Source organism: Fopius arisanus, unplaced genomic scaffold (assembly GCF_000806365.1).
Source record: "Fopius arisanus strain USDA-PBARC FA_bdor unplaced genomic scaffold, ASM80636v1 scaffold00064, whole genome shotgun sequence".
Taxonomy (NCBI): domain Eukaryota; kingdom Metazoa; phylum Arthropoda; class Insecta; order Hymenoptera; family Braconidae; genus Fopius; species Fopius arisanus.
The window spans coordinates 157774-168383 of NW_011887803.1; the positions used below are offsets into that span (position 1 = coordinate 157774).

The window sequence follows — 10610 nt, forward strand, 5'->3', positions numbered from 1 at the left end:
ATACATTGGCTCTGGTATTTTAAAAGGAGAAATAGTCTTGTGCTGAGGCAATATCTGGCGAGTTAATTGGAGATTGTGAATCACTTATCAATCATTGGGTGATTATTTTAACCGACTGGCACTTCTGTCATTAATGGATCTGCTCTCTTGAATAATCAAAACTGGCGAATGGCCATTAATTTTTATTTTCTCTTCCTCGAGTCTCTCATCATTTTTCACCGATGAATATTAAAAATAATTGTCTCACCCGACAATTATTGCAATTAATCGTGGAATTATCTGATTAAAAAAAAATCCTGAAGAGCAGTGCATCCGAAAAATCATGATAAAAATCTCCAAAAGCCGTTGATAATTTTCTAAAACTAGCCCTCAGCGAGGATTTCCCCAAGTAGCCTCCGGAGGCTATCGAGTCCAGTCAAAAATCCACAATCAGGTCCCTGATGAACTTTGCTGCCTCCTCCCCCCATATTATGACCAAAAGTGGTATGCGCAAAGTCAATGATCCTGACATCAACAGCAGGATCCTTCTGCATATCAACCTTGGCATCACCCTTGACCCTTGGCCTCTTGTTGGAACTCTTGAGGTCATCTTTGCTATCCTCATCCTCACAAAATCTCAATCTTCCCCGATTTCTGGTTCTCTTCAACGTGCACTTACCACCAATGTCCAAATCCGATGACAAGTCCTCAGAATTAGTGATAGTGTGCTGACCTACGCAGCAATACTCATCTCCAGATCCACTGGAGGAAGATGACGACGATGAGGATACATTCCCTGAAGTATTGCTGCTACCAGTGTTGCTGTAGGATCCAATCCAATTCTCGTACGTCTGCGAGGGAACGACTGTTGCATTGAGAAGATCGGATGGTGGATCCATGAAGACAGTCTCCTCGCTGATGGGATAAAATCCAGTGGCATGTTTAGCGCCTCTTGCCGCTGCCTCACCAAATGCTCGATGAAGTGTCGATGGATTGACATCTTCGTGCACCGAGTGATAATCATTTGACAATCGGAGCTGATTGTCCTCGAGGTACGAGTTTGAACTGTTTTGGTGATTATCCATGAAACTGTTTGACTCGTTGGACTCCTCTTCAACCCCCAGAGTTGTCAGAGGACTCCTCGAACGGGTTTTGTAATCGGACATCTGGTAGCCATCGTAGACGACCAGGAGGGAGCTGAAAGAAAATACAAGAGGCTCAGTATGTGAGACACCTGGGGAATGGATAATGATGGTTTTTGAGACTTGACCGTGATCATTGGGTGATGACAGGAGGCCCAAGCACCTTCAGCTGTCCCGGAGGCTGGGGAATATTACACATTTGGCCCTAGGTTCTTTATCCTTTTATTTTCTTTTTTTTTTCTTTGTAGAAATTCATGTGCTCAGTGCAAAACCAATGATTTTCATCGTCACAAAAATTTTCTGGACTACTGACATGAATTTCTTGGGTTAAATTCACGATTATTTATTAATTTGGAAATTAATTGAGTTTCGTCCAGTCGTTTTTTTTTGTTCATTTTGATTTCAAGTGTTTTTTTTATGAGATGAGTGCGAAGGGTGGGGATTACTCACCAGGAGTAGAAGCGATAGCTGCTCTGGCGTTCAATACCTCGGTGGAGGGCCTCCAGGCGAGCGATCACTCGCTGGATGACGGGGGTGCGAAGGCAGTAACCGTTATGGAAGAAACGATAAAGGGCATTCTTAAATCCCTCCTCATTCAACTCGCGACCCCAATATTTGTCGCGTTTCACGTACAGATCTGAGTCTGCCTGATAAACCTGATGAATAAAATTGATAAAAAAAAAATTTTCATTCTAATTGGTAGAGTATTTATGAAAATTCATATGAACAGTCAATATTTGCGCAATTATAAATAGTTAATGGACTCCTGGAGTGTCACATAATTAATTCTCAAGTTTCGAGTGATTTCGAATTTTTAGGCATGGTCATTAATAATTGTATTATTTTAATTGCCATGTTCTGGTAATTAATGGGTGGAATTTTTACCTGCATTCCACATAATCTGACACCTAATGACGCAGATGTGCTCGCTGCACACTTGGCAATCTGCTTACTACGTTTTTCCGCTGATGCGTCATCCCCGTGCTGCCTCGTACCCATCTTCAGATCCAGTATGCACGGGTGGGTATACCGTGATGTAATATTCTCAAGTAATAAAAAATCTGCGTTCAAAGAGTCAAGAAAATCCACAAGAATCGCTTGAAATTCATATCTCAGTTATTCATCTCGCGATTTTAATCCTCTGGCAAGAATATTTATGATAATTACAACAATTGCATTGACAATTTATTGTCAGGGGCAGATGAAAGAAAGGAATGAGAATGAATTGCTGGGGAAAATTCCGGGGATTTTATTTATGGAATTGATTGGAGATGTTTCGATGGATTATTTGTTTATCAATAATTGGTGGCGAAAGGATACATTGTTTATTCGATGCACTTGGCTCCAGATGATTTCCCGGCTTGAGCACGTCCGTCGTACTATTTTTTCTATGAATTTTCATCCTGAAAATTCACCAAGAATCCATTAATCATCGATACCACTGAAAAGTCCCCATAGAAAGAATTATTTACACTTAAAATTACAAATGAATTTTACATGTATCGTATTATATATTCGTCTGTTTATTTAAATAACTTTCAAACTTCATTATTTCATAATTACTTCAATAAATTTAAAATAAAAACTCTTGACTCCAGTCAATAAAAAAAATATCAATATCTCCAGTTGATAGAATAATTTTTCGATTGATTCATCATCAGAATAAAAAGAAAATCTAAAAAAAATATTGGTGTAAATAAAAAAAATACTGAATGATGAGGAAATGTTGAGTTGGAATGATTATTTATTTATCGTCGGTTAAACAGCAAAAATGCGTAATTTTAAACGACGGAGTGATTTAATGATGAATCAATGAATATTGAAATGATTTTGATAAAAATAGAGAAAAAAGGAAAAAGACGCGACATTTTGTTGATTATCTTCTCAGATTTATAAAATAATTTTTTTCATTTGTACCCAAGGGATATAAAGCGGCCGTTTTAATTGCCGGTAATCGCCATTGTCTTAGGATCATCACTCTGGCCACCACGAGAGCAACCGGTCGTGTGCGTGATAGCAGTCGTGCCGGTCGGTGGATAAAACATGTGCCCCTACTGCAAGTTGACGTTATTTTCCTATTTTTGTACAGGTTTTTCTTTTGCATTTGATTACAAAAAAAATTTGTTATAACCCGTAACACTGGGCTTGTAGCACGAATTAAAATTAATAATAAATTGGAGATTACTATTTTATCTCATTTTAACTGAAACAAATGGATCTCATGGGAGAAATTTTTTTTTGAATATTTATTTTTTACCTGAGTACATCGTCGCGTTTACGCTTTGAAGATGATTTTGCTGGTGTCTGGGGCTGATGGGTTGCATCGGCATCACGAAAACTCGGACTGTAACGTTTCTCTACCTCTCCACCACTACTTGACGCTGAGATTACACCTTAAAAATATTTATATATTATAAATATGAGTTGTGAATATTTTAGGATGGAACGAGAGATGTAAAATTGTGAGTACTGTAACAATTTTTATTTTTGGATTCAATTTTTGGAGGTGATTTCGAATTTTTTTCTTCCAACTCGGGAATTTTTCCGGAATTCTAATCGAATCCGTCGACCAATTCAATTTATCCAATTCTAATCAGACTGAGACGATAATTGGATTAATCTCCATTTTCTTCTCGTTAATTCGAACTTGAAATGCAGTAATTGTCACCATTCCGGGATTTTCTGAATTATTTTCAGAGAGGGGAATTAAAATGACTTCGCTGGGCAAACAATCATCAGATTATTTATAAATCGCGCTCTCTTTGTCTGGAAAGCTCTCTTTTCTCGACAAAGGAGTCGTAAAGATTTCAGTGGATGGAAATAATTAATTCGCTCTCGAGTTTCTTCTCTGAAAACTCGAGAATCCAATGGAAAATGGGGAACTGACAATTTCATCATTCGATGATTCAGGTAGGACGAAGACAATTATTTAATTCAGACTCATGACTCGTGGCTCGATGAACCATTTGAAATAATCTGAATTAACTCAATTGGAAAATAAAACTGGAAACGAAATTCCGAAAGATTAAATTTACATTTATTTAAAGACTCTGAGGACTATAAATTCATGGTTTAAATCGGAAATTAATATTTGGGAATCATTTTGGGGTGTTATTTTTTTATCGTTGATTATTTCTATTTGTTTACAAAAATCATGGAAGACCTAGACTGATAAATCCACCGGAGTAAAAATGAAAAATAAATTTACTCAGATGGGTATCTATTGCTGGTACGAGACGACGATAATCGCTTCTCAAACAAAATTGTCGCTGTAAAAATTACATCACTTGACACTTTAGACTCGAGAAAGATCTGATCTATAAATTCATTTCGTGAGAAATTTGTGGAGATAATTCCGAGAGTTTTCCAGAGTTTAAAAAATTATAAGAAATCCTCCAATTCTCGTGATTTTTATCGTGATTATGAATTCCGAATTTGCAATTGTAAAATCATTCGGTTCATTCGAAAAAAAACCTGCAACGTTTTTTGACAGCTTTTTTCGACGAACTAAGCTATGCATATCATATTATAATTTCCACTGGGAAATTTCCGAAAATTTCCGATGGTCATTTTCCCAGAATTCCCAAAATTCCCAGCCACCAGTACTGATTTGCCGGAAGTTGATAACAATCTTATCAGAATATTCTCGGTGAATTGCACAGCAGAATAAAAATATTCCTATCTTGAAAATAAAACGAATGGAAAAATGAGACGTGTCAGGTTTTTAATTAGATAAAATTAATTTATTGAGCTCTTTAACCGGTAAATGATTATCTCAAGGCTGAGTTTAGTCGATTGAGTATCGATTTCAGAAATCAATTCACTTCTGACACGAGCACTTCGATATTTTCAATGGATTGATATGTCATGATTTCGTTGCAATCGATTTTTTATTTCAATCATTCTCAATTCCAGCATTTGCGTCATCAACAGAATTGAAATATTTGTTAATTGATTTTTGAGAGTTTATTGTCAGAATTAATTGAAATTATTGAGTGAAAAATAGGGGAGAAAGAAATTGTGGATCGATATTGAAATCAGATGATTGAAAAAATATTTACCCTTGAACTTTGGAACAAACATTTGGATATCCTGGGGAATGTTTAGGTAAAAATCGAGCTCACGACGATTCAAAGGTTTGCAAATAGTGTTTTGATTGAGCAGCAGAAGTCTCGTGTGTCCTCCAACCTGGAATTCAAATTAAATAAATTTTAATTGCAATCAATGAATGAGAAATCGATAAACAAAGAAATCCTTTCACAACTGAAATAAATAATTCGATTTTTTCGCAATTTCTTGATATAAAATTGATATTCCACTGCAGAAATTCCCCGAAAAAAATTGATATCATCATTTTTATATTTAATAATGATGTCCAACAAATTATTTATCAACAAAATAGAAAAAATACTAATTTCAGAGGCAAAAGAAAATTTTTTTGTTGCATATTGAAATTGATATTGAATTTTTTGCTCTTCGTTGCGGTTGAAAAATCTCAAGACAACTGTTTTCATGAAAAACAATGGAAACAATGAAACATTTACGAGTCGATAAATTGTTGAAGCAATAATAAAAAGCCTTAAACTTGCCACGAGTGAAGGTCACGGATGTTTTATCCGTTGCACAGGGGAAGAATAAAAATTGCCCGCGTGATATTTAAACCGACAAATGCCAAGGATAAAACGCACATCGTAAAATAATTCTAACATTGAACTGTTACTTTGATAATATTTGCCTCCTTGAGCTCATGGTGTGACCCTCGGCAAATTTTATTAGCAAAATCACTCCATTTGCAATTGCAATAGCAACAATTCTCGTGACAAGCAATTAAAAAATTCCTGGAAAATTATTACAGAAAATGTTGAAGAAATCAATTGTTTATCCACGATAGATTGAAATTATACGGTTTTATTTATGAATTGTTGGTATTTGTTTATGTAAAATGGAGTTTCAATGGCTGTGGGAGACGTGCCAAAATGTAAAAGACCGAGAGGTCATTCATCTTGAATAAATAATCATTGGCAATGTCATTTATTTATGGACAATTGAATTAATGATGGATATTCATGACTTCAAAAAAATCCACAAAAGACCTGAATCCAGTTCTCTCTCATTTCATTACGAAATTCTGAAATTAATTAACAAAAATGAACAGAATGTGCACTAATCTTCCCATTTTTTACTGCTCCATAATCCAGGGGAATAAACAATTATTTTTCATCGTTGTTGGTGCAATCGAATGATGGAATCAGGTAAATAAATAATGAGGAAAAGACATGCGCATCGATTTTTGCCGAATGGTTTATGAAAAAAGGATGAAAATAGACATTGTCTTGTTATCTTTAACTGCACTGAAACCGCGATAAGAAATTCGCCATTATTGAGCACAAAATGACGCCAGTTTCGAGGGAATTACTGTTTATTGCAACGAAATGATCGCTAGTTATCATTTTAAAAATGTGTCACTCGCATCTTCAGTCGATGGTTTTACGTTGTAAATTGGATAATTGCCCCATAAAACTGGAGCTCAGTAATAAAACAATCATTTAATTCTCTAATGTCAATAATTTTATTTGTCAATGGCATTAAAATCCCATTCGTCTAATTATTTTTATACATTTGCTTTTAAAATGAATTCTTAAACTTTCACTTCAAATGGATTTCCACGAGAATTCAGAATAATTTCACTATTAAATAATAATAATAATAATAATCATTATTTTTATGGGCAGAAGGGAAAATGATTGTTTATAAATGTTGAATTCGTAATTGTTGAATAAAATCTGAACGAAATGTAAAAAATCCTGTGAGTGAATGAGAGAGATTTTTTTTTAATGAATATTAATGTTTTACGAATATTTTTCCGGACAAATTCATAATTACGCAAATATTGTGTTTGGAATATCCAATTAATGGAGTGTGTAAACAAGTAAATCCCTTTGAATTGAAGACAAACAAAAACATTGAGAAAAAACAGTGTCCATTGACAGTTGCGTAAACACTTTCTGTCATGACGTTGTGAATAACGTGACGTGGATTTTTCTTTTTCTCTCACACCCACTATAAAATACCCAACCCTTGAGCGCCATTGAACCACAAGTGAGAGAAACAATCGATAGGAGAACTAAAAATATGAGACCAAGGATGAATAAATTGTACAGATTGAGGATAAACGGTGAAACCTTGAGGCGGTGAAATGCAGAACATTTTCATCGTGTGAGAGAGAAAAAAAATTCATATCGCCTCGGACATTTTGTCGACTCCACTGGAGACATTCAGAAGAAAATTGTTGAAAAGAATTGACAATTTAATAAGGGACAACGGATAAACATTCAGTCGTAAAAATCATTTGAGTCTGGAGGGAAATGGAAAAAGGGAAAAATTTTTATTCTCTGAATATCTTGGAATCTGATGAAAATATCGAAATTGTCATCGGATACTTTTCTGTAGAGTCCAATGAGAACTACAAAAAAGGTAATTACGATAATTTCACCATCTCTATTAGATTCGGAGATATTTCTCGGTAATTCGTGTGAATTGCATAGATTATAAGAATAAGAAAATGTAATATAAACAAATTTTTATTATAAACAAACCGCCAAAAGAGAGATTTGATTAGAAGATCCTTAAGAGAATAAATGGATACAATAATTGTATTAACAGAGACCGTATAAATAAATAATGTACATTTTCTATTTTGAATGAAAAAAAAAAACTTTCCCAGCTCGAAAATTGTTACAACAATCCAAGAATTTATAAAAACACAAAAAATGAGAATTCACTGGGGCACAGGTGTACAAAGTTAATTAATAAATCAAAACAATAAATAATTCCCAAAAATGGCGAATAAGGTAAATAAACCTTGTGATATGTAGAGTGAATGAATAAAAATATTGATGTCAAATTGAGGAAAGACCTGATTATTGAGTGGATGCAGAGCAACTTCTTCATCATGATCCTGAAGAAATCCAACATTTGAGGTTGAAGATGTGGAAGAGACTGGTGTATTGGAACTGAGACACTGTGGATCAGTCTCTCCCATACCCCAAGAGGCCCTCAGGTATACCATACCCAGTGTTCCACTCAGAAAAACTCAAACTTATCCCCTCAAAAACCCCTCAAATCCCTCGAAAATTCACCCTAAATCTTGAAATCTTTGTTCTCACTCAACCACGAACGAGTGAAAGTCCCCAAATAAATTACCACTGCACTGCCACTGGTCACTTATTACACCATGAATAAGCGAATAAATCGTTCAATTGGGGTAAAAAAAAATTATGGAAATGGGTGAATATCGATGTTCACCATTCACTGGTGACGTTTTTCGTTGTTTCACCACTTTAATACTGTACTTCACTGACAATACTGAGGATAATATGATGGGGAAGTACTGGGTACTGCAATGTCTCTGTATGGGTTATCGCATCAGCTGAGAGATGGAGGGGAAGGAGTGACTTTTTTTTTGGTACAGTGTGTGTGTGAACTTATGTATGAGGGACGCGTTGGCCTCCACTTTGTGGAGTTGGGTGAGGAATTCTTTGTGTGGGCTGAATGGTCGATGATGATTGGAGAAATTCATTGTGTGGGTTAAATGGCCGGTGCTGATTGGAGGAATTCTTCTGTGACTCTAGGGAATTCTTCGAGAGTATGTGGGGTATTTATTTAAAGAAAGCAAATTTTCGATATTTTTCTGGATTCCAGAAAATTTTAGTTGTCACTTCCAGTTGAATAAAATATCGAAAATATTGGAATTCTGGGGGAATTCCGATTTTTTGGAATTCGGGAATTTTTACATCGGGTAAAGCAGAGCAGATCGTCCGACTTTTTTATCGGCAGATTGGGCAGTAGTTCAGAACCTTCATTCGTGTCAATCTGTCAAAATTAGATCTACTTTTCACTGTTTTTTGAAAATCCGAGGATTTCCTGAGATTTTGAAATGGCAGACTCTAAATATGCGGATCTTCCTGGAATTGTGAGTGAATAATCTAATTACTTTTCGAGGAATTCATCGGGTTTTTGGGAGTTAGGCAACACCTCTGTGTGGATTATCCTCAATTGATTCCTTATTTTCTGAAAAACTTTTTGCTTCAGGCTTATAATCAAGTAGATGTTTATGAGACCACGGATTTACCAGAGAGCGACCAATTTTCTACGTACAGTGAGGTAAAATATTTGTAATGAGTCATGAGAAAAAATCGATTTATTTCGGATCCTTGGTTTCTCGGTGTATTTGACATTTTGAGGTTTTTAAAATTTTTATAAATTTTACTCCTGCTTTTCAAGGATGAGTCTGAAGCAATCGAAAAACTTCACATCAACGCGACCGAGGCCTTTGGAAAATTCAAAGGAAAGCATGTCGTCACCACCGGAGTGGATTTCTCTGACAGAATTTCCATAAGAAATAGAACTGGGTAAAACTCCGAAATCATTTCGATAATGAAATATTCGAATGGAAATGATCATCAATATATTTACACTCCACCATTTCAATTGATTCTCAAGAAATTTTATAATTATAGTTGACGAATTAATTAATTTTTTAATAACAAAATTCATTCCAGCTTTGGGGTGTGGGAATTGCCAGGAGATGGGGAGAAAGAGACTCCGATGCATAAATATCAGAGACTCCAGTGCGAAATAAAAGAATTGTACGATGAAGTCAGTCAGATAAAGGTGAATAATAAATGGAATTTTTCACTAGCAATCAATATTCTTCAATTCTCAAATGGAGCCTTGGATAATTCCAGGAGAAGGCACAGCAGAAAGAGGAGGAGAGAAATGCAGCTGATATTTTGTCTCACGTAGAGGAAGCTGGAAAGCAGCTCAACAGTTTGAAACTCTACGACTGCCTTGGAGCTGATCTCGTGACGACCTTGATGGACCCCCAGGGTGGAAGGCTCAAGTAATTCCAAAAAATTCAAAATCAAATCAAATAAATGAATAATAATTGGCCAATTTATTAATTTTTTTATTGTAATAATCATTAGACAATTGGAGACACAGATAGAGCAGTTTAAATCAGCTGGCATCCCCGATAAGGAGAGAACAGGTGCTCCAGGAGAAGCTGACGGTGCAAAAGGAGTTTTGAAATACGAAATGATGTATCTGCCTGAGAAGGCCAGGATGCAGGAAGTCGCGAGAGTCTCCAATCTCGAGCAACGATTGGCTAAATTGGAGAGTGTCATTGGTACCAGTGATGATAAACTCTCGAAATTCACTCAGGTATTTTTTTGAATTTCGATAACTGGAATTTTGGTGAGATTTAATTTTTCGGTTATGATTTTTGTAGAATTTCAAGTCTCAGGGAATTGCTGAGTCAGTTCAGAAACTGGCAGCCAAGTCCTCCCTCCTGGACAGCAGCCAGATTGAAGCCATGGAGAACAGAATATCAGTACTTGCTCACAGAATGGATGCTGTGGCCCAGAAGAAGTCAGCAATATCTCCAGAGGCTGATCGTGACCAGAAGATCAGCGAGATGTACGAAATCGT

General features: G+C 35.7%; 2 protein-coding genes across 2 annotated transcripts in view; one reads left to right on the forward strand and one right to left on the reverse strand.

Annotated features, from left to right (window-relative positions):
• Positions 1–286: 286 nt before the first annotated feature.
• Positions 287–8564, reverse strand: Ip6k (Inositol hexakisphosphate kinase). Its single transcript, XM_011308975.1, has 7 exons — positions 8038–8564; positions 5183–5309; positions 3379–3514; positions 2442–2524; positions 2007–2182; positions 1572–1777; positions 287–1176 (listed from the first exon to the last, which is right to left on the reverse strand). Exons 1-7 carry the CDS (start codon positions 8188–8190, stop codon positions 363–365), a joined length of 1695 nt encoding a protein of 564 aa, XP_011307277.1. The 5' UTR covers positions 8191–8564; the 3' UTR covers positions 287–362.
• A 195-nt stretch (positions 8565–8759) lies between these two features.
• The window catches only part of DCTN2-p50 (dynactin subunit 2), a 2399-nt gene continuing 548 nt past the window's right edge, over positions 8760–10610 (forward strand). The window contains exons 1-7 of the mRNA XM_011309116.1: positions 8760–9093; positions 9213–9284; positions 9405–9532; positions 9683–9794; positions 9869–10023; positions 10109–10343; positions 10411–10608. Coding sequence (XP_011307418.1) covers positions 9058–9093; positions 9213–9284; positions 9405–9532; positions 9683–9794; positions 9869–10023; positions 10109–10343; positions 10411–10608 — 936 coding nt within the window. The 5' untranslated portion in view covers positions 8760–9057. The remainder of the gene's footprint in view (positions 9094–9212; positions 9285–9404; positions 9533–9682; positions 9795–9868; positions 10024–10108; positions 10344–10410; positions 10609–10610) is intronic.

Coding starts and splice junctions, on each gene's coding strand:
- Ip6k (XM_011308975.1), bottom strand. CDS start 8,190: ATGGTATACCTGAGGGCCTCTTGGGGTATGGGAGAGACTGATCCACAG. Junction 2,525..3,378: donor AAACGCGACGATGTACTCAG/GTAAAAAATAAA, acceptor GTGAATTTTCAG/GATGAAAATTCATAGAAAAA. Junction 2,183..2,441: donor AAGTGCATCGAATAAACAAT/GTATCCTTTCGC, acceptor CTTTGAACGCAG/ATTTTTTATTACTTGAGAAT.